The following is a 20,212-nucleotide window of genomic DNA, read 5'->3' as shown; positions in this document are numbered from 1 at the left end:
GAGAGGGGCGTAGTAGAGGTGTGGAGAGAGGGGTGTAGTAGAGGTGTGGAGAGAGAGGTGTAGTAGAGGTGTGGAGAGAGGGGTGTAGTAGAGGTGTGGAGAGAGGGGTGTAGTAGAGATGTGGAGAGAGGGGCGTAGTAGAGGTGTGGAGAGAGGGCGTAGTAGAAGTGTGGAGAGAGGGGTGTAGTAGAGGTGTAGTAGAGGTGTGGAGAGAGGGGTGTAGTAGAGGTGTGGAGAGAGGGGTGTAGTAGAGGTGTGGAGAGAGGGGTGTAGTAGAGGTGTGAAGAGAGGGGTGTAGTAGAGGTGTGGAGAGAGGGGTGTAGTAGAGGTGTAGTAGAGGTGTGGAGAGAGGGGTGTAGTAGAGGTGTGGAGAGAGGGGTGGAGTAGAGGTGCAGTAGAGGTGTGGAGAGCGGGGTGTAGTTTACCGGACATTGCTGGAGTCATTGAACTCTTCTGCCCACTTCTTCCGGTTCAGGGCGTTGGTGGAGCCGTCCAACCGGTAGTAGTCTATGTTCCGGAACCACTTCCCCTCACCTGCACAGGTAAACACATAGTGTAGTTAGACGACAGTCTTCAAAAAGTAATCATACAGTTTGGCTTTATTTTACTAGGCAAGTCAGTTAAGAACAAATTCTCATGTAAAACGTCAACCTACACCAGCCAAACCCTAAGCCGGACGACGCTGAGCCAATGGGACTCCCGGCCGGTTGATACAGCCTGGATTGAAACCAGGGTCTGTAGTGACGCCTCTAGTACCACTGCACCACTCGGGAGACCTTACTCTCCTGTCAGCTTCAGTTTAGGTAGCCAATAGACACGCCCAGTTCCAAACCAATCCCTAGACAGGCCCAGTTCCAAACAAATCCCTAGACAGGCCTAGGTCCAAACCAATCCCTAGACAGGCCTAGGTCCAAACCAATCCCTAGACAGGCCTAGGTCCAAACCAATCCCTAGACAGGCCCAGTTCCAGACCAATCCCTAGACAGGCCTATGTCCAAACCAATCCCTAGACAGGCCTATGTCCAAACCAATCCCTAGACAGGCCTATGTCCAAACCAATCCCTAGACAGGCCTAGGTCCAAACCAATCCCTAGACAGGCCTATGTCCAAACCAATCCCTAGACAGGCCTATGTCCAAACCAATCCCTAGACAGGCCTAGGTCCAAACCAATCCCTAGACAGGCCTAGGTCCAAACCAATCCCTAGACAGGCCTAGGTCCAAACCAATCCCTAGACAGGTTTAGGTCCAAACCAATCCCTAGACAGGCCTAGTTCCAAACCAAGCCCTAGACAGGCCTAGTTCCAAACCAATCCCTACACAGGCCCAGTTCCAAACCAATCCCTAGACAGGCCCAGTTCCAAACCAATCCCTAGACAGGCCCAGTTCCAAACCAATCCCTAGACAGGCCCAGTTCCAAACCAATCCCTAGACAGGCCCACTTCCAAACCAATCCCTTGACAGGTTTAGTTCCAAACCAATCCCTAGACAGGCCTAGTTCTAAACCAATCCCTAGACAGGCCTAGTTCTAAACCAATCCCTAGACAGGCCTATGTCCAAACCAATCCCTAGACAGGCCCACTTCCAAACCAATCCCTAGACAGGCCCACTTCCAAACCAATCCCTAGACAGGCCCAGTTCCAAACCAATCCCTAGACAGGCCTAGTTCCAAACCAATCCCTACAGGCCCAGTTCCAGACCAATCCCTAGACAGGCCCAGTTCCAAACCAATCCCTAGACAGGCCCAGTTCCAAACCAATCCCTAGACAGGCCCAGTTCCAGACCAATCCCTAGACAGGCCCAGTTCCAGACCAATCCCTAGACAAGCCCAGTTCCAAACCAATCCCTAGACAGGCCCAGTTCCAGACCAATCCCTAGACAGGCCCAGTTCCAGACCAATCCCTAGACAGGCCCAGTTCCAGACCAATCCCTAGACAGGCCCAGTTCCAGACCAATCCCTAGACAGGCCCAGTTCCAGACCAATCCCTAGACAGGCCCAGTTCCAAAACAAATCACAAAAAAAATGGCCAGGGGAGAATGACTGCCCTCTCACTGAAGCCACAAAGTTCAAAGGACAACCACGGCACTGCAGGCATTATTGGTAGTAAACAGGATCCCCATTATAGCAGAAGGGAGACTGGTGATCTTCCTGTAAATAACACACTTCTATTACACCAGATGTCCTGATGATGTCATGAGCACCATTTAGTGGCTAATGGGATGCCACCTTTCCAACAAGTCAGGGGTCAAATGTCTTCCCTGCTAGAGCTGCCCTGGTCAACTGTCAGGGCTGTTACTGTGAAGTGGAAACGTCTAGGAGCCGAGTCTAGGACCTCCGAGTGCTGAAGTGTCCTCTGTTGCAACTCTCACTAACGAGTTCCATACTGCCTTTGGAAGCAACGTCAGCACAACAACTGTTCGTTGGGAGCTTCGTGAAATGGGTTTCCATGGCAGAGCAGCCACACACAAGCCTAAGATCACCGTGCGCAAAGCCAAGCGTCAGCTGGAGGGGTGTAAAGCTCGTCGCCATTGGACTCTGGAGCAGTGGAAAGGTGTTCTCTGGAGTAATGAATCACGCTTCACCATCTGGCTGTCTGACGGACGAATCTGGGTTTGAACACCCCAACTGCCAACTGTAAAGTTTGGTGGAAGAATAATTGTCTGGGGCTGTTTTTCATGGTTCAGGCTAGGCCTCTTATTTCCAGTGAAGGGAAATATTAATGCTACAGCATACAATTACATTCTAGACAATTATGTGCTTCCAAGGGTCTTTCCTATTTCAGCATGATAATGCCCCCATGCACAAAGCGAGGTCCATACAGAAATGGACAGAGCCTTGACCTCAAACCCATCGTACACTTTTGGGATTAATTGGAACGGCAACTGCGAGCCAGGCCTAATCGCCTAACATCAGTGCCAGACCTCACTAAGTCCCCGCAGAAATGTTCCAACATCTAGTGGAAAGCCTTCCCAGAAGAGTGGAGGCTGTTATAGCAGCAATGTTCCAACATCTAGTGGAAAGCCTTCCCAGAAGAGTGGAGGCTGTTATAGCAGCATTGTTCCAACATCTAATGGAAAACCTTCCCAGAAGAGTGGAGGCTGTTATAGCAGCATTGTTCCAACATCTAATGGAAAACCTTCCCAGAAGAGTGGAGGCTGTTATAGCAGCATTGTTCCAACATCTAATGGAAAACCTTCCCAGAAGAGTGGAGGCTGTTATAGCAGCATTGTTCCAACATCTAATGGAAAACCTTCCCAGAAGAGTGGAGGCTGTTATAGCAGCAATGTTCCAACATCTAGTGGAAAGCCTTCCCAGAAGAGTGGAGGCTGTTATAGCAGCAATGTTCCAACATCTAGTGGAAAGCCTTCCCAGAAGAGTGGAGGCTGTTATAGCAGCATTGTTCCAACATCTAATGGAAAACCTTCCCAGAAGAGTGGAGGCTGTTATAGCAGCATTGTTCCAACATCTAATGGAAAGCCTTCCCAAAAGAGTGGAGGCTGTTATAGCAGCAATGTTCCAACATCTAGTGGAAAGCCTTCCCAAAAGAGTGGAGGCTGTTATAGCAGCAATGTTCCAACATCTAGTGGAAAGCCTTCCCAGGAGAGTGGAGGCTGTTATAGCAGCAATGTTCCAACATCTAGTGGAAAGCCTTCCCAGAAGACTGGAGGCTGTTATAGCAGCAATGTTCCAACATCTAGTGGAAAACCTTCCCAGGAGAGTGGAGGCTGTTATAGCAGCAATGTTCCAACATCTAGTGGAAAGCCTTCCCAGAAGAGTGGAGACTGCTATAGCAGCAATGTTCCTACATCTAGTGGAAAGCCTTCCCAGGAGAGTGGAGGCTGTTATAGCAGCAATGTTCCTACATCTAGTGGAAAGCCTTCCCAGGAGAGTGGAGGCTGTTATAGCAGCAATGTTCCTACATCTAGTGGAAAGCCTTCCCAGGAGAGTGGAGGCTGTTATCCTGTTATGGATGATGCAAATTTACGCAGCTTTTTGTTAAAAATCGCGCAACATTTCAAAGTCCTGCTACTCATGCCAGGAATATAGTATATGCATATGATAAGTATGTGTGGATAGAAAACTCTCTGAAGTCTCTAAAACTGGTTAAATCGGGTCTGTGGCTATAACAGAACGTGTTTAGGAGTAAAAATCCCTGGTAAAACTGTTTACCAAAAACACAAAAAAAATATTTGTCCGCCACTCAATGTATTGTTTAAGGCGACCTAAAATAAATGAGGACCTACAGCTTCCACACGATGTCGCCATTGCTGTCATTTTCTAACTTATTTATCCTTGGTTACAACACGAATAGACCCCTCCTTTCTTGAGGCGCACCACAGTATGTTGTGAAACTGAAAAAATGGACGATGTTTTCCAGACTTGCTGCTATCGAATACAGATCGCCCTGTGATCAATTTGATACATCATTAACGTTTATTAATACCTAAAGTTGGTTTAGAAACGTCGTTTGAAGTGATTTGTAAAAGTTTATAGGCGACTTTTGTAATTTTAAAAAGTGACGTTGCGTCTTGTAAATGGACTTTTTGCAGCATCAGACTGGCCTTCAGCAAATTACATTTTGGGTATACAATGACGGATTTAATCGGGAAAAAGACCCAATTGTGATGTTTATGGGACATATAGGAGTGCCAACAAAGAAGCTCGTCCAAGGTAATGAATGTTTTATATTTTATTTCTGCGTTTTGGGTAGCGCCGGCTACCGCAAAATCTGTTGTTTACGTGTCGTGCTGGTATTTTGGGGGGGTGCATGCTATCAGATAATAGCTTCTCATGCTTTCGCCGAAAAGCATTTTACAAATCTGACTTGGTGGCTAGATTCACAACGAGTGTAGCTTTAATTCAGTACCTTGCATGTGTATTTTTATGAAAGTTTGAGATTTATCGAGTACTATACTCAAGTACTATAGGTGGCGCTCTGAAATTTCCGCTGAGCTGTCCCTGTGCAGGGACCACCTCCATAAGAAGTTAAAGCAACAATGTTCCAACATCTAGTGGAAAGCCTTCCCAGGAGAGTGGAGGCTGTTATAGCAGCAATGTTCCAACATCTAGTGGAACGCCTTCCCAGAAGAGTGGAGGCTGTTATAACAGCAATGTTCCTACATCTAGTGGAAAGCCTTCCCAGGAGAGTGGAGGCTGTTATAGAGGCGAAGGGGGAGGAGATGTTGGACGAGCAGTCCACATACTTTTGGTCACGTAGTGTACTCATTGAGAGAAGGCGGCACTGAGAAAATCAATAACATCACTTCCTGGAGTAGATCAAACTGAGCATGACACCATATGGAGATGTAAGTGCTGAGAGAGAAGAGGGGAGAACGGAGAGGGGAGAACAGAGAGAGGAGAACGGAGAGAGAACGGAGAACAGAGAGAGGAGAACGGAGAGAGGAGAACGGAGAGGGGAGAACGGAGAGGGGAGAACGGAGAGAGGAGAACGGAGAGAGGAGAACAGAGAGAGGAGAACGGAGAGGGGAGAACGGAGAGGGGAGAACGGAGAGAGGGGGACAGAAGGGAGAACGGAGAGAGGAGAACAGAGGGGAGAACAGAGAGAGGAGAACAGAGAGAGGAGAACAGAGAGGGGAGAACAGAGAGGGGAGAACAGAGAGGGGAGAACAGAGAGGGGAGAACAGAGAGAGGAGAACAGAGAGGAGAACGGAGAACGGAGAGAGGAGAACGGAGAGGGGAGAACAGAGGGGAGAACAGAGGGGAGAACGGAGAGAGGAGAACGGAGAGAGGAGAACGGAGAGAGGAGAACGGAGAGGGGAGAACGGAGAGGGGAGAACGGAGAGGGGAGAACGGAAAGAGGAGAACGGAGAGAGGAGAACGGAGAGAGGAGAACGGAGAGGGGAGAACGGAGAGGGGAGAACGGAGAGGGGAGAACGGAGAGGGGAGAACAGAGGGGAGAACGGAGAGAGGAGAACGGAGAGAGGAGAACGGAGAGAGGAGAACGGAGAGGGGAGAACGGAGAGGGGAGAACGGAAAGAGGAGAACGGAGAGAGGAGAACGGAGAGAGGAGAACGGAGAGAGGAGAACGGAGAGGGGAGAACGGAGAGGGGAGAACGGAGAGGGGAGAACGGAAAGGGGAGAACGGAGAGGGGAGAACAGAGAGAGGAGAACGGAGAGAGGAGAACGGAGAACAGAGAGAGGAGAACGGAGAGAGGAGAATGGAGAGGGGAGAACGGAGAGGGGAGAACAGAGGGGAGAACGGAGGGGAGAACGGAGGGGAGAACGGAGAGGGGAGAACAGAGGGGAGAACAGAGAGAGGAGAACGGAGAGGGGAGAACGGAGAGAGGGGGACAGAAGGGAGAACGGAGAGAGGAGAACAGAGGGGAGAACAGAGAGAGGAGAACAGAGAGGGGAGAACAGAGAGGGGAGAACAGAGAGGGGAGAACAGAGAGGGGAGAACAGAGAGAGGAGAACAGAGAGAGGAGAACGGAGAACGGAGAGAGGAGAACGGAGAGGGGAGAACAGAGGGGAGAACAGAGGGGAGAACGGAGAGAGGAGAACGGAGAGAGGAGAACGGAGAGAGGAGAACGGAGAGGGGAGAACGGAGAGGGGAGAACGGAAAGAGGAGAACGGAGAGAGGAGAACGGAGAGAGGAGAACGGAGAGGGGAGAACGGAGAGGGGAGAACGGAGAGGGGAGAACGGAGAGGGGAGAACGGAGAGAGGAGAACGGAGAGAGGAGAACGGAGAGAGGAGAACGGAGAGAGGAGAACGGAGAGGGGAGAACGGAGAGGGGAGAACGGAAAGAGGAGAACGGAGAGAGGAGAACGGAGAGAGGAGAACGGAGAGAGGAGAACGGAGAGGGGAGAACGGAGAGGGGAGAACGGAGAGGGGAGAACGGAGAGGGGAGAACGGAAAGGGGAGAACGGAGAGGGGAGAACAGAGAGAGGAGAACGGAGAGAGGAGAACGGAGAGGGGAGAACAGAGAGAGGAGAACTGAGTACTGAGAGAGAGAGAAGACTCAGTGAGCATAGCCTTGTAATTAAGAAAGGCCGACGTAGGCAGACCTGGCTCTCAAGAGAAGACAGCCTATGTGCACAATGCCCACAAAATGAGGTGGAAACTGAGATGCACTTCCTAACCTGCCAAATGTATGTCCATAGTAGAGACACACATTTCCCACAGATTACACAGATCCACAAAGAATTAGAAAACCAATTAAATGTTGATCAACTCACGGCAGCAAGATGTGTGACCTGTTGCCACAAGAAAAGGGCAACCAATGAAGAACAAACACCATTGTAAATTCCCTTTTGTAATTATTTGCACATTGTTACAACACCGTATAAAGACATAATATGACATTTTAAATGTCTCTGTTCTTTTGGAACTTTTGAGAGTGTAATGTTTACGGTTCATTTTTCTTGTTTATTTCACTTTTGTTTATTATCTACTTCACTTGCTTTGGCAATGTAAACATGTGTTTCCCATGCCAATAAAGCCCCTTGAATTGAAATTGATTTGAGAGATGTAAACTAAAGTACTGAGAGAACAGCGATAGTGGAGGCCAGGCCAAACGAGGCCTCTCAGGCACAAGTGATCAGCCTTTTAATATAGCCTGCTAAACACACACGCATGCTGCCTGCTTCACAACTAACATTCAGTATGGGTCCAATTACTTCACTGATCTTTTCATTACAAATTGCTAACCCTTAAGCAAACATTTTTTTGTGTTATATCTTTTTTTAAAAGAGTCAAGGTCTAATCATTTTCAAAACGTAAGCAAAACCAGATGCCAAGGCTTAATTAAGAACATGACCTAACGCCAGAGGCTGTGTTTGTTGAGAGGGGCAGAGAGAAATACTGTGTGCATGTACCAGTACACATGTTGCATGTCTTCAGAGTGTGTTGTTTTCTCTCATTACGACCCCGCCACGCTCTCCCCCGGTACCAACACGCAACGCTCTCCCCCGGTACCAACACGCCACGGTCTCCTCCGGTAACACGCCACGCTCTCCCCCGGTACCAACCCACCACGGTCTCCTCCGGTAACACGCCACGGTCTCCTCCGGTACCAACACGCCACGGTCTCCTCCGGTACCAACACGCCACGGTCTCCCCCGTTACCAACACGCCACACTCTCCCCCGGTACCAACACGCCACGGTCTCCTCCGGTAACACGCCACGCTCTCCCCCGCCACCAACCCGCCACGCTCTCCCCCGGTACCAACCCGCCACGGTCTCCTCCGGTACCAACACGCCACGGTCTCCTCCGGTACCAACAGGCCACGGTCTCCTCCGGTAACACGCCACGGTCTCCTCCGGTAACCCGCCACGGTCTCCTCCGGTACCAACACGCCACGGTCTCCTCCGGTAACACGCCACGGTCTCCTCCGGTACCAACACGCCACGGTCTCCTCCGGTACCAACCCGCCACGGTCTCCTCCGGTACCAACACGCCACGGTCTCCTCCGGTAACACGCCACGGTCTCCCCCGTTACCAACACGCCACACTCTCCCCCGGTACCAACCCACCACGGTCTCCTCCGGTAACACGCCACGGTCTCCCCCGTTACCAACACGCCACACTCTCCCCCGGTACCAACACGCCACGGTCTCCTCCGGTAACACGCCACGCTCTCCCCCGCCACCAACCCGCCACGCTCTCCCCCGGTACCAACCCGCCACGGTCTCCTCCGGTACCAACACGCCACGGTCTCCTCCGGTACCAACAGGCCACGGTCTCCTCCGGTAACACGCCACGGTCTCCTCCGGTAACCCGCCACGGTCTCCTCCGGTACCAACACGCCACGGTCTCCTCCGGTAACACGCCACGGTCTCCTCCGGTACCAACACGCCACGGTCTCCTCCGGTACCAACACGCCACGCTCTCCCCCGGTACCAACCCGTCACGCTCTCCTCCGATACCAACATGCCACGGTCTAATCCGGTACCAACCCGCCACGCTCTCCTCAGGTACCAACACGCCACGCTCTCCTCCGGTACCAACACGCCACGCTCTCCTCCGGTACCAACACGCCACGGTCTCCTCCGGTACCAACACGCCACGGTCTCCTCCGGTAACACGCCACAGTCTCCTCCGGTACCAACACGCCACGGTCTCCTCCGGTACCAACACGCCACGGTCTCCTCCGGTAACACGCCACGGTTTCCTCCGGTACCAACACGCCACGCTCTCCTCCGGTAACACGCCACGGTCTCCTTCGGTACCAACACGCCACCAACCCGCCACGCTCTCCCCCGGTACCAACCCGCCACGCTCTCCTCCGGTACCAACATGCCACGGTCTAATCCGGTACCAACCCGCCACGCTCTCCTCAGGTACCAACACGCCACGCTCTCCTCCGGTACCAACCCGCCACGGTCTCCTCCGGTACCAACCCGCCACGGTCTCCTCCGGTACCAACCCGCCACGGTCTCCCCCGGTACCAACACGCCACGGTCTCCCCCGGTACCAACACGCCACGGTCTCCCCCGGTACCAACACGTCACGGTCTCCCCCGGTACCAACACGTCACGGTCTCCCCCGGTACCAACACGTCACGGTCTCCCCCGGTACCAACACGCCACGGTCTCCCCCGGTACCAACACGTCACGGTCTCCTCCGGTACCAACACGCCACGGTCTCCTCCGGTACCAACACGCCACGGTCTCCTCCGGTAACACGCCACGGTCTCCACCGGTAACACGCCACGGTCTCCTCCGGTACCAACACGCCACGCTCTCCTCCAGTAACCCCGCCACGCTCCCATAGGGGTAGTGCACTACATTAGACCAGGACCCATAGGGGTATGGGCACTACATTAGACCAGGACCCATAGGGGTAGTGCACTACATTAGACCAGGACCCATAGGGGTAGTGCACTACATTAGACCAGGACCCATAGGGGTAGTGCACTACATTAGACCAGGACCCATAGGGGTAGTGCACTACTTTAGACCAGGACCCATAGGGGTAGTGCACTACATTAGACCAGGACCCATAGGGGTAGTGCACTACATTAGACCAGGAGCCATAGGGGTAGTGCACTACTTTAGACCAGGAGCCATAGGGGTAGTGCACTACATTAGACCAGGACCCATAGGGGCAGTGCACTACATTAGACCAGGACCCATAGGGGTAGTGCACTACTTTAGACCAGGGCCCATAGGGGTAGTGCACTACTTTAGACCAGGGCCCATAGGGTAGTGCACTACTTTAGACCAGGGCCCATAGACCAGGGCCCATAGGGGTAGTGCACTACTTTAAACCAGGGCCCACAGGGTAGTGCACTACTTTAGACCAGGGCCCATAGGGGTAGTGCACTACATTAGACCAGGACCCATAGGGGTAGTGCACTACATTAGACCAGGACCCATAGGGGTAGTGCACTACATTAGACCAGGACCCATAGGGGTAGTGCACTACTTTAGACCAGGGCCCATAGGGGTAGTGCACTACTTTAGACCAGGACCCATAGGGGTAGTGCACTACATTAGACCAGGACCCATAGGGGTAGTGCACTACATTAGACCAGGACCCATAGGGGTAGTGCACTACTTTAGACCAGGGCCCATAGGGGTAGTGCACTACTTTAGACCAGGGCCCATAGGGGTAGTGCACTACTTTAGACCAGGGCCCATAGGGTAGTGCACTACTTTAGACCAGGGCCCATAGACCAGGGCTCATAGGGGTAGTGCACTACTTTAAACCAGGGCCCACAGGGTAGTGCACTACTTTAGACCAGGGCCCATGGGGGTAGTACACTACTTTAGACCAGGGCCCATGGGGGTAGTACACTATTTTAGACCAAGGCCCATGGGGGTAGTACACTACTTTAGACCAGGGCCCATGGGGGTAGTACACTACTTTAGACCAAGGCCCATGGGGGTAGTACACTACTTTAGACCAAGGCCCATGGGGGTAGTACACTACTTTAGACCAAGGCCCATGGGGGTAGTACACTACTTTAGACCAAGGCCCATGGGGGTAGTACACTACTTTAGACCAAGGCCCATGGGGGTAGTACACTACTTTAGACCAGGGCCCATGGGGGTAGTACACTACTTTAGACCAAGGCCCATGGGGGTAGTACACTACTTTAGACCAGGGCCCATAGGGGTAGTACACTACTTTAGACCAAGGCCCATGGGGGTAGTACACTACTTTAGACCATCAGTCACTTGATTCTTATGTTTTGGGATCCTGAGTGGTGCAGCGGTCTAACATGCGCTTCCGCATGAGACACCGTCCCCCCCGAGACACCGTCCGCCCGAGACACCGTCCCCCCGAGACACCGTCCCCCCGAGACATCGTCCCCCCGAGACACCGTCCCCCCGAGACACCGTCCCCCCGAGACACCTTCCGCATGTTGAGGTTGTCCTCCCACACCAGAGGAGATCAGGACATGCAGGTTGAAATATGAAAACTAACTCTGAATCAACTATATTATTTTGGGGACAGGTCGAAAAGCATTAAACATTTATGGAAATGTAGCTAGCTAGCTAATTTGTCCTGGGATATAAACATTGGGTTGTTATTTTACCTGAAATGCACAAGGTCCTCTACTCCGACAAATGAATCCTCCCATAAAAGGGTAAACCAAGTTAATTTCTAGTCATCTCTCCTCCATCAGGCTTCTTCTTCTTTGAACTTTATATGGTGGTTGGCAACCAACTTGAAGGTGCTTTACCACCACCAACTGGACTGGAGTGTGGACCTCAGTTCATCTTTCAATCACCCACGTGGGTATATGCTCCTAAAAACCGACGAGGAGATGGGAGAGACGGGAATTGCAGCACGTCATGCATCACAAATAGAACCGAGTCGTATTTTAGCGACTGGCTACGCAGACACTCATTGATGTGGGAGAGCAGTGTAGGTGCAAGGATGGAATAACATGTATGTGTACATTTACTTTACAACACACGCAACACGAGCGGTGTGGTCAGCGGTGTGGTCAGCGGTGTGGTCAGCGGTGTGGTCAGCGGTGTGGTCAGCGGTGTGGTCAGCGGTGTGGTCAGCGGTGTGGTCAGCGGTGTGGTCAGCGGTGTGGTCAGCATGTCATGGTCCAGTGGTGGTGCACAAAACGGACAAGGTTGGGAAACACTAGGCTAGGGGTTGTTTGTGGACAGTGTGTCCAGGGACTACCTCTGTAATGAGAGGGTTGTCCCTCTCTTCTAGGGGGGAGGGGTTAGGGTGTAGGGCAGTACAGTACCTTTGTAGGGAGAGGGTTTCTCCTCCTCTTTGGCTCGGCCAGACAGCTCCAGGAAGTCTTCAATCAGGTCCAGAGAGATGAGAGACTGACTGAACACCAGACTGATGAGGGGACAAAAGACACTGTCAACATCACATCATTACTGGACTGTCTGTCAAGTTAACAGGACATTTGAAAACATGAAAAATGTGCCATTTAAGCGTTTCATTCAAGCACTTAGCATTGATCAATTCTGCACTTCTTGTCTCAAAGTGTTTTCAGAGCTTGTCTCCTTACACTTTGTCCCCAACCTCCTCCTTTGTGGTGATGAACTGATATGATGTATTTAGGTGAGCGGACACCTGGAGCGGATGACTTGAGAGTTGTCCTTCGTGTCATTCAGTATTTCTTTGTGACTAAAAACCCCATTCCTGATTGGCAGATTAGAAGCAAAACAAATCTTATGTCACATTCAATGTATATAGTCCAGGTGGCAATTTGATTCATTGTTCAGCAGTCTTATGTCTTGGGGGGTAGAAGCTGTTTAGAAGCCTCTTGGACCTAGACATGGCGCTCCAGTACCATTTTCCGTGAAGTAGCAGAGAGAACAGTCTATGACTGGCTGGAGTCTTTGACAATTTTTATGGCCTGCCTCTGACACCGCCTGGTATTGAGTTCCTGGATGGCAGGAAGCTTGTCCCCAGTGATGTACTGGGCCGTACGCACTACCCTCCGTAGTGCCTTGCAGTTGGAGGCCGAGCGCGGTGATGCAACCGGTCAGGACCGGTCAGGACGCTCTCGATGGTGCAGCTGTAGAGCTTTTTGAAGATGTGGGGACCCATGCCAAATCTTTTCAGTCTCCTGAAGGGGAATAGGTTTTGTCATGCCCGCTTCATAACTGTCTGGACCATGATAGTTTTTTGGTAGTTTTTTGGTGATGTGTAAACTTTCAAATCTCGACCCACAAAAGCCCTGTCGATGTGCATGGGGGCCTGTTTGGCCCTCCTTTTCCTATAGTCCACGATCAGCTCTTTTGTCTTGATCACATTGAGGGAGAGGTTGTTGTCCTGCCACCACACTGCCAGGTCTCTGACCCTTGATGTTGTCAACAAACTTAATGATGGTGTTGGAGTCATGCCAAGCCACCCAGTCGTGAGTGAACAGGGAGTTCTGGAGGGGACTGAGTATGCACCCCTGAGGGGCCCCTGTGTTGAGGATCAACGTGGCAGATGTGTTGTTCCCTACCCTTACCACCTGGGGGCGGCCCGTCAGAAAGTCCAGGATCCAGTTGGAGAGGGAGGTGTTAAGTCCCAGGGTCCTTAGCTTATTAATGAGGTTTGAGGGCACTATGGTATTGAACGCTGAGCTGTCGTCAATGAACAGCATTCTCACATAGGTGTTCCCTTTTGTCCAGATGGGAAAGGGCAGTGTGGATTGCAATCATCTGTGGATCTGTTGGGGTGGTATGCAAATTGGAGTGGGTCTAGGGTTTCTGGGATAATGGCGTTGATGTGAGCCATGACCAGTCTTTCAAAGAACTTCATGGTTACCAACGTGAGTGCTACGGGGCAGTAGTCATTTAGGCAGGTTACCTTCGCATTCTTGGGCACAGGGACTGTGGTGGTCTGTTTGAAATATCTTGGTATTACAGACTCGGCCAGGTTGAACCTGTCAGTGAAGACACTTGCCAGTTGGTCCGCGCATGCTCAGAGTACACGTTCTGGTAATCCGTGCTATCCCGCAACCTGTGAAAGTTGATCTGTTTAAAAGCTACGGAGAGCGTGATCACACAGTCGTCCGGAACAGCTGGTGCTCTCATATATGCTTCGGTGTTGCTTGCCTCGAAGCGAGCATAAAAGTAACGTCCTGGTAATCCGTCTGGCACCGTTGTTGACCTGTTTAAAGGTCTTGCTCACATCGGCTACAGAGAGAGTGATCACACAGTCGTCCGGAACAGCTGGTGCTCTCATGCATGCTTCTGTATTGCTTTCCTCAAAGCGAGCAAAAAAGGGCATTTAGCCCGTCTGGTAGGCTTGCGTCACTGTGCAGCTCACTGCAGGTTTCCCTTTGTAGTCTGTAATAGTTTGCAAGCCCTGTCACGTCGCTGAGCGTCAGAGCCGGTGTCGTAGGATTTTGATCTTAGTCCTGTATTGACGCTTTGCCCATTCGATGGTTCGTCTGAGGGCATAGCGGGATTTCTTACAAACGTCTTGAAAGTTGCAGCTCTAGCCTTTAGCTCGGTGATGATGTTGCCTGTAAACCATTGCTTCTGGTTGGGATATGTACGTACGGTCACCGTGGGGATGACGTCGTCGATAAACGTATTTATGAAGCTGGTGATCAAAGGATGTTCTTCACATCGTTTTGAATTTAAATAAAATTGTAAAATTGTACACTGAAGGCTGTAAAGCCGAAACATCTGTGTACGTCCCTGATGCAGTGAAAATAATACAAAGAAATTTAATAATGAAGCTTTATGTAAAATTCCATCTCTTTGTCTGAATTGGTGGGTTTCTGGTTCTTCCTCCACCTCAAATGTATATTATAGTTACTTACATTTTGTCCTCCACCTCCTCGGCCATGCGGAGGATCTCAAACAGCAGCACCATTTTCCCAGAATGCTCCAGGATCTCAGAGTCAGCCTCCGTAACAAACTCCTTGTGCCAGTCAGGACTCCTGGTGCCAGGGCTGGAGGCCGGACGCACTGGGGAGGGCAGAGGGTAAGAATTTATATTTTTTTGATTAGGATCCCCAATAGTGACAGCTAGTCTTACTGGGGTCAGTTGCACATACATGTCAGTACATAAACACAACAAGCAGGTCACATGAGGAGTTGTGTTTCTTCATTTGTTTTTTGAAACCAGGTTTGCTGTTCACTTGCGCTAGATAAGATGGAATTGAGTTCGGCTCTGTATAATACTGTATGTTTCCATTAATTTTTTCTGGAAAAGACCCCTGGTGGCAATGCTGGTGGGATAAGTGTCAATGCTGGTGGTGTCAGTGCGTGTGTAAGTTGATTACGCAAACAATTTTGAATTTCCAACTATGTTTATTTTAACAAGTAGTGACACAGTCAGTCTTTCCTCAACTCTCAGCCAAGACACTGACATGTGTAGTATTTATATTAACTTTCTAGTTCCAATGAAGAGTGTGCAGCTCTGTTCTGGGCCAGCTGTAGTTTAACTTCCCTAGGGTAGGGGGCAGCGTTCGGAATTTTGGATGAAAAGCATGCCCAAATTAAACTGTCTGCTACTCAGTCCCAGAATATAGGATATGCATATAATTTGTAGATTTTGATAGAAAACACTCTAAAGTTTCCAAAACTGTTAAAAATAACGTCTGCGGGTATAACATAACTGATATGGCAGGTGAAAACCTGAGGAAAATCTATCCAGGAAGTACTATTATTTTGAAAGGCTGTTTTTTCATTGAAAGCCTATCCACCATACAAAGACTTAGGACCCAGTTCACGAGCTCTGTGCCTTCCTCTTCATGTGACCAGTCTTTAGGCAATGTTTCAGGCTTTTACTCTGAAAAATGAGGGAGATACAGCACTTTCAATCAGTGGCCAGCGGAAATTTCCATTCATCAGCCATTCGCCTGTTTAGGAACGCGCCTTTCTTGTTTCTCCTTTCCTATTGACGAAGCTTTTGTCCGGTTGAAATATTATTATTTATGACAAAAACAACCGGAGGATTGATTTTAGACATCGTTTGGCATGTTTCTACTAACTTTTATTGTACTTTTTAAAAACTTTTCGTCCTGGAATTAGTGCACGCGCCTTCTGCATTGGATTACTGGACAAACCGTGCGAACAAAAAGGAGGTTTTTGGTCATAAAGAGGGACATTATCGAACAAAACAAACATTTGTCTAACATGAAGACCTGGGAGTGCCACCAGATGAAGATCATCAAGGGTATGTGATTAATTTTAATGCTATTTCTGACTTTTGTGACACTCCTTGGCTGGAAAATGCATGTATGCGTTTCTGTGGATAATCGCAAAGCGTTTTTGAAATCTGACACAGCGGTTGCATTAAGGAGAAGTTTATCTTTATTTCCATGAAAACACTCATATAGTTTATCCATGTTTATGATGAGTATTTATGTTATTTGATGCGGCTCTCTGCACTTTCACCAGATGTTTGTTTGAGACCACGCATTTCTGACCACAACGCGCCAATGTAAACTCGGATTTTTGGATATAAATATGAACTTTACCGAACAAAACATACATGAAGTCCTATGAGTGTCATCTGATGAAGATCATCAAAGGTTAGTGATTCATTTTATCTATATTTCTGCTTTTTGTGAATCCTCTCTTTGGCTGGAAAAATGGCTGTTATTCTGTGAATAGGCACTCACCTAACATAATCGTTTGGTTTGCTTTCGTCGTAAAGCCTATTTGAAATCGGACACTGTGGCTGGATTTACAACAAGTTTATCTTTAAAATACATGTATGTTTGAGGAATTTTAATTATGGGATATCTGTTGTTTTGAATTTGACGCCCTGCCGTCCCACGTACCCTAGAGAGGTTAACTTGGTCTTTCCTTGCAGCACTGGACCACGACTGGACAATAATCAAGATAAGACAAAACTAGAGCCTGCAGAACTTGCTTTTTGGAGTGTGGTGTCAAAAAAGTAGAGCATCTCTTTATTACATACAGACCTCTCCCCATCTCTTTATTACAGACAGATCTCTCCCCATCTCTTCATTACAGACAGACCTCTCCCCATCTCTTTATTACAGACAGACCTCTCCCCATCTCTTTATTACAGCCAGACCTCTCCCCATCTCTTTATTACAGCCAGACCTCTCCCCATCTCTTCATTACAGACAGACCTCTCCCCATCTGTATATTATGACAGACCTCTCCCCATCTCTATATTATGACAGACCTCTCCCCATCTCTATATTATGACAGACCTCTCCCCATCTCTATATTATGACAGACCTCTCCCCATCTCTATATTATGAGACCTCTCCCCATCTCTATATTATGACAGACCTCTCCCCATCTCTTTATTACTGACAGACCTCTCCCCATCTCTATATTATGACAGACCTCTCCCCATCTCTATATTATGACAGACATCTCCCCATCTCTATATTATGACAGACATCTCCCCATCTCTTTATTACAGACAGACCTCTCCCCATCTCTTTATTACAGACAGACATCTCCCCATCTCTTCATTACAGACAGACATCTCCCCATCTCTTCATTACAGACAGACCTCTCCCCATCTTTACAACCATTGAATCTATATGTTTTGACCATGACAGTTTACAATCTAAGGTGACGGCAAGTCATTTAGTCTCCTCAATTTATTCAACAGCCACAACATTCATTACCAGATTCAGCTGAGGTCTAGAACTTAGGGAATGATTTGTACCAAATACAATGCTCTTAGTTTTAGAGATGTTCAGGACAAGTTCATTACTGGCCACCCATTCCAAAACAGACTGCAACTCTTTGTTAAGGGTTTCAGTGACTACATTAGCTGTGGTTGCTGATGTGCATATCGTTGAATCATCAGCATACATGGACACACATTCTGTGTTTAATGCCAGTGGCAGGTCATTGGTAAAAATAGAAAAGAGTAGAGGGCCTAGAGAGCTTCCCTGTGGTACACCACACTTAACGTTTGACAATAGAGAAGCTTCCATTAAAGAAAACCCACAGTTCTATTAGATAGCTCTGAATCCACGCTATGGCAGAGGTTGAAAAGCCATAACATATATGTTTCCTCAACAACAGGTTCTGGTCAATAATATGGTCAATATCAAAGGCTGCACTGAAATGTAACAGTACAGCTCCCACAATCTTCTTATTATCAATTCCTTTTAACCAATAATCTGTCATTTCTGCCAGTGCCATGTCGAGTGCCCTTCTCTATAAGAACGCTGAAAGTCTGTTAAATTGTTTAGAGAAATAGCATTATATTTGGTCCAAAAAAATGTCCAACAGTTTGCTACGAGCTGGCAGCAAGGCAGGTCGGGTAGCAAAATGACCTTGGCTTCCCTCCAGGACAAAGACGGCTCTAGGCTCAGATTAAAGGTATGGCAGATAGATGGAAAGCTACTGAGGATGGTAGCTGACTCTATAGTCACTCCTAAATTGTCAATGCCAGAAGGTTTTTCATTATTGATCGATATCAATAATTCCCACCTCCCCCACACTAAGCAGACCTTGATTCAGGAGGAACATCAGCCCCTTGTTAAGGCAGGCCTTGGTTCAGGAGGAACATTTGGCTAAACAAATCACAAGTTAAATGGACTATAATGATTTGACATGTTTTTTATGAATTTCCCTTCCTCTGTCCCCCATACACACATCTGTAAGGTTCACCAGTCAAGTATTGAATTTCAAGCTGATTGGTAGATGGGTAACAACAAATCAGACATTTAATATCTTTAAGGTTCATAATGATGCCGCGGAGTATGTACACATCATGAGCTGAAATAAAAGATGCCAGACATTTTCCGGTAACCAATTGTCATACTTGAGTAGAAGTAAAGATACCTTAATATCCACCTGAGAAGGTCCACCTGAGAAGGTGTGGAATATCATGAAGCTGATTAAACAGCATGATCATTACACAGGTGGCATCTGGGCTATGTTTCTGTCTGTAATAAAGACTTTTGTGGAGAAGAACTCATTCTGATTGGTTGGGCCTGGCTCACAAGGACAAGGTCTATGCCCTCCCGGTGCCCACCAGCACCCAGTCATGTGTAATCATTGATTAGGGTGTAATGAATTTATTTCAATTGACTGATTTCCTTCTATGAACTGTAACTCAGTAAAAAACGCGTTTAAAAAAAAAAAGAGATGCGTTTATATTTTCGTTCAGTATATTAAACCAACCAGGCAAATCAAAGAGACAACAGTCCTCCTGAACTGAGCTGCAGGAGAGGAAGGAAACAGCTCTGAGATGTCACCATGAGGCCATTGGTCATTTTAAAACATCTACCAGAGTTCAATGGATGTGATGGGAGAAAACTGAGGATGGATCAACAACATTGTAGTGACTCCACAAGAATGACCTCAATGACAGAGTGAAAAGAATACACATACAGGGAATAAAAAATATTCCACAACATGAGTCTGGTGTGCAACAAAACACAGAAAAGGAACGCTCTTCGGCCAAAGTGCAAAGGCTTATGTTTGGGGTAAATCCAACATCACTGAGTACCACTCTCCATGTTTTCAAGCATGGCGGTGGCTGCATCATGTTATGGGTATGCTTGTAAGTGGACAACACCGGGGAGTTTGTTTAGGATAAAAAGGAAACGGAATGGAGCTAAGCGCAGGCAAATTCCTAGAGGAAAACCTGCTTCAGTCTGCTTTCCACCAGACACTGGGTGATGAATTCACCCTTCAGCATGACAGGCCAATTCTACACTGGAGTTGCTTACCAAGACAGTGAATGTCCCTGACTGGCAGTTTTGACTTACATCTCGTTGAAAATCTATGGCAAGACCTTGAAATGGTTGCCTAGCAATGATCAACAACCAATTTGACTGAGCTTGAAGAATTTCGAATAGATTATATGGGCGAATACAAAATTGTAGAATCCAGGTGTGCAAATCTCTTATGAGAGTTAACCAAGGAGACTCCCAGCTGTAGTCGCTACCAACGGTGTTTCTAACCTGTATTGACTCAGGCAGCTGAACACTTATGACAATGACAATTTTAGTTATTTAATATGTATTATTAACCTTTAAAAAAATAAAACACACACATTATATATAACACCGTAACATTATAACTGTACATTTCTAGTCAGGTAACAATCTACAGGCTCCATATAATTGTATTTCTATACCTTCCTCCTCTGGCTCCGCCCGGTTGCGGCTGGAAGGGTCTCCCCCTCGGGAGCTGGTGTTCCACTCCTTTATCACCTCGAGAGCATCACTGTCTGAGTCACTGTCCTTCTTCCTGGCCTTCCCTCGCTTCTTCTTCCTACAGGGCACAGAGCAGAGCAAGGCCGTATATTACAGTATGATAAGACAGTCAGGTTGTACACTACAGTACGATAAGACAGTCAGG

At 48.6% G+C, this 20,212-nt stretch overlaps 1 protein-coding gene across 11 annotated transcripts in view; it reads right to left on the bottom strand.

Moving 5' to 3' along the window:
- The window catches only part of LOC110516980 (transcriptional regulator ATRX-like), a 146,320-nt gene that overhangs the window by 40,915 nt on the left and 85,193 nt on the right, over positions 1-20,212 (bottom strand). For all 11 annotated transcript variants that reach the window (XM_036969814.1, XM_036969818.1, XM_036969813.1 and 8 more), the window contains 4 exons: positions 19,989-20,125; positions 14,713-14,860; positions 12,178-12,278; positions 426-534 (listed from right to left, as the gene is read on the bottom strand). In XM_036969814.1, coding sequence (XP_036825709.1) covers positions 426-534; positions 12,178-12,278; positions 14,713-14,860; positions 19,989-20,125 — 495 coding nt within the window. The remainder of the gene's footprint in view (positions 1-425; positions 535-12,177; positions 12,279-14,712; positions 14,861-19,988; positions 20,126-20,212) is intronic.

This window comes from Oncorhynchus mykiss, chromosome 31 (genome assembly GCF_013265735.2).
Source record: "Oncorhynchus mykiss isolate Arlee chromosome 31, USDA_OmykA_1.1, whole genome shotgun sequence".
Classification (NCBI taxonomy): domain Eukaryota; kingdom Metazoa; phylum Chordata; class Actinopteri; order Salmoniformes; family Salmonidae; genus Oncorhynchus; species Oncorhynchus mykiss.
Note: the sequence above shows the minus strand (reverse complement) of the source record. Positions and strands in the feature narration are given on the sequence as shown.